Source organism: Primulina tabacum, chromosome 16 (assembly GCF_025594145.1).
Source record: "Primulina tabacum isolate GXHZ01 chromosome 16, ASM2559414v2, whole genome shotgun sequence".
Taxonomy (NCBI): domain Eukaryota; kingdom Viridiplantae; phylum Streptophyta; class Magnoliopsida; order Lamiales; family Gesneriaceae; genus Primulina; species Primulina tabacum.
The window spans coordinates 33,406,336-33,412,335 of NC_134565.1; the positions used below are offsets into that span (position 1 = coordinate 33,406,336).

The 6,000-nt window shown below is 31.3% G+C and overlaps 1 protein-coding gene across 1 annotated transcript; it reads right to left on the bottom strand.

Annotated features, from left to right (window-relative positions):
* Positions 1 to 2,643: 2,643 nt before the first annotated feature.
* LOC142529898 (uncharacterized) lies at positions 2,644 to 5,741 on the bottom strand. The gene is made up of 4 exons (XM_075635591.1): positions 5,603 to 5,741; positions 5,454 to 5,531; positions 5,243 to 5,344; positions 2,644 to 2,909 (listed from the first exon to the last, which is right to left on the bottom strand). The coding sequence occupies exons 1-4, from the start codon at positions 5,603 to 5,605 to the stop codon at positions 2,832 to 2,834; spliced, it is 261 nt and encodes an 86-aa protein (XP_075491706.1). The 5' UTR covers positions 5,606 to 5,741; the 3' UTR covers positions 2,644 to 2,831.
* Positions 5,742 to 6,000: the final 259 nt, after the last annotated feature.

Genomic DNA, 6,000 nt, shown 5'->3' on the forward strand with positions numbered 1-6,000 from the left:
ATATAATATTATTTTATACAAGGTTATCATGGAAAAAACAAAATAACTACATTAACCAATTCTAATGTAATAATTGTCTTTGAAATTTTGTTTTTAACTTAGCTTTTTTTCCCAATAAGAAAGCAAAATAAAATTGAAAAGTACTTGTATGATCAAGATCATTATTCATTTTCATTTCGATAATTTTGAAATGTGTGCAAAATATTTTAGTTGATTTTATATAATAATATGGCCAAGTTGTGTAATGTCACCATTCGTAAAAACACTACAAAATGTCGTGCAATATGTCCCCACCGATCATATTTATTTTTTTATTTGGATAAAGTTGATAAAATGGAAAAAAATAATATTAATTCATTTTTATTTTCATATTCATATTTAAATAGAGCCACCCAACTAGGCAGCACATCATTCATTTATTTGTTTTTTACCTCCATGCCACCTAGGAAAAGTTCAAGAATCTGCCATCGTTTTATTATAATTATAATTATAAACGAAATAAATGTGTGTAATCAATTCGTGTCTTATTGTGCATATCAAAAAATATATTTTTATACAAATTAATTATTTCACAAAAGAGTTAGGTTATTTATTCACAATTAATTTTATATTGTATCATATATTTGAGTTTTTATTTATATTTTATGTGCAGAGCTAACTGACTCGAATATATTTAATTTTTCTAAAAATATAAGTCGCTCTTCACACAAGTGAAATAAAACCCCACTTGCTCGTTCTTGTTTGTTGTTTGTATGTTTGTTTGTTGTTTTCGAAGTGTGAATTGGAAAATGAGAATGGGTGGGAAGTGGGGTTTCTATTAGGTTTGTATGGTTCATTTGGTGACTTTCTTAACTCTTATGGTGTTGTTTTACTAATTAGCCGTGCTGAATTATCATACTCAATTGATAATAATTAAATAGGGGAGTATTTATGAAATACTATAGATTAATCAAATTAATTGGATCTCGCATATAATCGAAACGTTGTAAAAATAATAATTTTATTTTGTTATAGTCATTTTTTTTAAAAAAAAATTACAAAACAAGGCAATGTCATATTCAGCCGTGTCTAAATTTACGACGATTTCTTGAACAGTTTGTTTTTCAATGATTTTTAAAAACCTTTGTCTTTTCTTGCAATGATTTAATTTAAACCGTTGTCGTTTCAGTAACGAGAAACAAAGTGTTGCACATTATGACTGTTTTTGAAAAAAAAAAAAAACTATCGAAATAGTAGCAAAGTTTAATAGTCATGGTTTAGAAAAACCGTGGATACTAAGAAAAATTTGCGATGAATTTAACAAGAACACACAGCGACGGTCTTCATCCAATAAAACCGTCGCTGATTTGTACGTGTACTATATGTAATACATGTATTTGTACTATTATATAATAATTTAAATTTATATATATATATATATATATAATTTGGGAGACGATTGATTAATAATTGTATTTAGTGATAGATCCTTTTTATCTTCCACGAGGAGACCAAATGTAATGCGAATGGCCTACCAAACGTAAGATTTGTCAAATGTAAATTGCTAAGAGTGCGACTCTTGTAGATCGCAAATAATTATTGGGTATTCGTGATCTAAGACCATGATGCAACTCACTAACATTATTATATGTAATATTTCATTTATCTTTTTTTCGATTCTTACTGTCAATACCTTATAAGATAAAGACAGATGAATATCGAGGTAAAACTAAGCTATGGCCCCATCTTTTTATACAACTTAGTCAATGAAACTTCAGACAAAGTAGCATGTTGAATTCAAAATTTGAGATTAAAGGCACAATAAATAATCGTGCATCAAATCACTCAATTGGGTAAAAACTAAAAACTGAGCTCCTAATTATTTTTTCTATTATTATATGAAAATAAATGCATCAATAAATAATCATGTATCAAATTGTGCCCTTAAATTTTTTATATTTCATGAAAATGACGACCAGCGAGTATATTTTGAATGCTGTGTGGTAAAATGAAAAATATGTATCGGAATAGAAATATAAATTATCTATTTTTTATTTTCATAAAATATAAAATAAATAATATATTGAGAAAATATAAACATCAACTTCACAAATGTTGGTTCATGATTTAGCCAATGCTTAGCACATACTTTAATCACACCTCGCCTAAAATTAGGTTCTAAATTTTGAAATAACGAAACCAAAAATTACAAAATTAATATAACTTAGTCGTTTACAAAAATAACCAAACCAGCACGAGCCAAATCGACTAATCAATGCCTGTAAAAAAAAAAAAATTTTGGTACAAAATAATATATCAAAGTAACCAAACTAGAATTACTGAAGAATTTCAATTCAGATTAATTTCATCCCAAATAAATGATATAGATGGAAAGAACAACAATGAAAATGAGATCAAGATGGACTAGAGAAGACTGAGACAATGAAAATGATATAAGCGCCTGATTGATGCAAACCGGACCCGACCCATAACGAAAGTGATTAAAATCCTCATTGTAATTATGACTAAGTGAAGAGTCGCCAATTACGAATCAAATTCAAAGCAAGAGTCAATGCACGTGCTTCATAAACCGGTTCTCATGTCTGGTGGGCTGATCAATAATCATTTAGGTGCAAAAATTCGATGAAACAAAGATTCCAAGCATATTAAAGTTAGGTAGCTTTTTGCCATAGATGTGAACTCCATAATTGCATTATTAAGGAAGTACAGGCATGTCGAATATTCATCACAACGCAAACTAAAGGACATCGACCTTTTCTTTTAAGTACTTGCAATATTTTCGATTCATATCTTCATCGGTGAGAATTAAATACACGAACAGAGGTATCGATTTAATCTTGCTTGTGATCGTTCATGCCTACCGGCTCGCGTGCTGGATCTGAAGAGGTAAGGTTGGGTTCACTGGTAACCTTTTAGACAAATAAGGGATGGTTATTGAGGAATCCAAACAAAAGGTGAAACTAAAAGTTAAAAAAGGTACTGAATATGAACAAACTAACTGCAGAAGGAATCAGCGATAACCATAGCTCAAAAAAGAGGAGTTAATTATCCCAAATTCAGTTAGCTTGCAGTAAGAAGTGTTTTAACTGTTATGAACATGATGAAACTTTTTATTGATAAAAGCATCGAAATAAGTATCTAAAATCCTAAGATTCATGGTGTTAATTTTTCATGCTGGCTTTGAAGTCCATCTATATTTGTTGTTCTCTTAAAGTTTTACAAGGACTAGCGTCCCGCTGCAAACGTTAGCGTGTTTGTGATTATTTTATGGAAAATTTGTCTTTGAGTTAATTCAATTTTAATATAAAAATTGGTAATCTGTTATGGAGTAGAGACAATTTGATAAACATTAAAATTGCCAAAAGGTCAAATATTGAATATAAAATTGTCGGGGGCAAAACAACAATTATCAAAATGCATAGGGATAATAATGCAATCAACAAAAGCCATACCACCGATAATTACCATGCTTATGCTTAATATAGTCATTATAGATTATAGATTTTAATCAGGGACTTCTAAGATTTTTTGTAATTTAAACTGCTTAAACTAACCAATGTCAAAAAGCAAAGAGAGGTAGGGGAGGCAAATAAAGAATCTGAAGACCTTGCTTTTACAATACCATGGAAAAGATTTGAAAAACACAGGAAACATATCGTTTTGGAAGTATACTTGCTGAAATTCTTCCAGCACATTTTCCTCATCGAAATCCTTTTTAGTGCAACTTTCACAGAAGAAAACCAAATAAATAAATTTAATTATGTCAATAATTTTTTTTAAAAACGCGATGCTTAGTTTCTTTTGACCTTTGCTTAAAGACCTCCAGTAATCTTATAAAACTCTAGAATCATCTAGATTACTGCACCAGGCAACGGTTCCTTAATTCATCAAATCACTTACATTTTCTACTATAGTAGAGAACTTTTTAATGCAGATAATTACCATAAAAGTCTGCCAGAAATCGTAATGCAATCTCAAAAAAATATTATTTTTTTGTTTCCAAAACTAGAACGTAAGATCTTTCACATGTGAGCTAAAGCCTGGAAGACAAAATCAGTAAATGAGCTTCTGGAGGGAGAGTTAACAGTTAATAATGTAAATGGACAAATCATTAACAAACATCGCTTGCATTTTGAAATAGCACGCACCAAACATTTAAATTTCAGAAATTAAAAAATACGAACTAAAAGCATAAAAAATTATATGCAGAAGTCATTCATGTCCGGTGCATTTTTCTTCACACAGTCATCACATTACTTGATAACTTACAAAGGGGTTACGGTAAAAAGGTGTTATGGACCTGGGAATTGGGCTTAGAAGGGCAAAATCGGACAGAAGCCCATTAACAGAAATGTTTACTCTAGAAGGTTTGGGTAATGCCCATGGGGAAATAAAAAGTGAATGATGGGAGAACAGTCAGACATCTGGTTATTTTGTTTTCTTGAGTTGGAGTACTAGTATAGGCTAGGGAAAAGAGAGTGAAATCTCTTTGTACAGAGGATCTCCTCTGGGAACTATATTTCCAGTTTATGATATTAAATTGCAGCTTCATTTCTTCTTTGTTTTGTTGAATATGGTTGATATATTGAAAGAAACTTAGGGTTCTAACAAGAGGTCGGTGTTCATGCTCGCTAAAACAAAAACACATAGTCGACTGGAAAAGCAACAAGACGTGTCCGAAGTCGCATACTCAAACAGCTTGGCGGCACCACTCACAATACACCAACCGTAATTTTTGTAGTCTCTTATGGACAAATGCACATAGAATTTTTCCTCACCCGGCTATATCAGATTAAAGTAATTTGAATCGTTAGATGGGAAGCCATTGGTTCCAATTATTTAGCCCGCGATCTACCAAAGTCGTGATTTCACTTTGTTATAAAAAGCTTCATTATTTTCAAAACAGCATAATCTTAGACAATTGGCATACATCACGCATCTAGAAATTTCATGGACACGTCACTTATCAAGCCAATAACAGAAAGTATAAATGGTCCACAGATATTTCAACTTTTGTGCATTATCCTTATCAGACTCTAAAGTCTAAAGTGTTTCTCATCATCATATATCAAAGCATTTTTAGCCAAAAACGTTTTTTTTTTAATCTGAAAAAAATTTCCAGCCACGGGAATTATCTCAAATTGAAATTAGTGAATGACATGCTTCATTAATCGCTGGGATACAAAAAATAACAAAAACAATACTACGCAAAAAAAAAAATTCAAAACAAGCAATGACTTACTGAATTATTAGCTTTGACGTTAGCGGATGGATTATAAGGGCAAGCAGGGGGAGCCCTCTCCGGCTTCCGAAATTCCCACCCGAACAATCTATATAGCTTCGCCTGAAATAATTGTTCAACAGAAAATCGTCATCAAGACACAACTAAAATCTCTCTACCTATACAAAAAAAAAACCCCAACCACTTATTCAGATCTCGGAATCATACAAACCATAATGGAATCGAAGAGGATGGGTAATAAATTGACGATCGGGACGAGAAACAGTGGCAACAAACACGCCAAACAAACCTGCAGAAGAAATTATAGAATTAGAAACAATATTTATAATAAATCGAAACGACGAGGGATTTGATATTCACCATCTTTCGCTTTTCCGTCGGCAGCCGGATGGGTTTGATTTCTCGGGCCCGTGAGCGTGTGAACGACGATGTTCCCGGTGTTGCGACTTTATTTATGCCTTTTGATCAACAAATTGGGCTGGGCTATTCGGTCCATCTATTATTCCATTTACGAGTTTTTGTTATTGTTTTGTTTTACTATATATCAAAGAACAATCCTCTATTGATGAAACCTAGATGAAATTAAAAAAAAAAACTCATAATCTTATGACTTAATTTTATAAGACATATATCGTATTTATATTATTCATTAAAAATATTATTTTTATTATAAGTATGAGAATAATTGACTCGTCTTATGAATAAAGTTCCGTGAGACTCAAAATCTCTACTCGAATTAAAATTACACTTGTATCTTA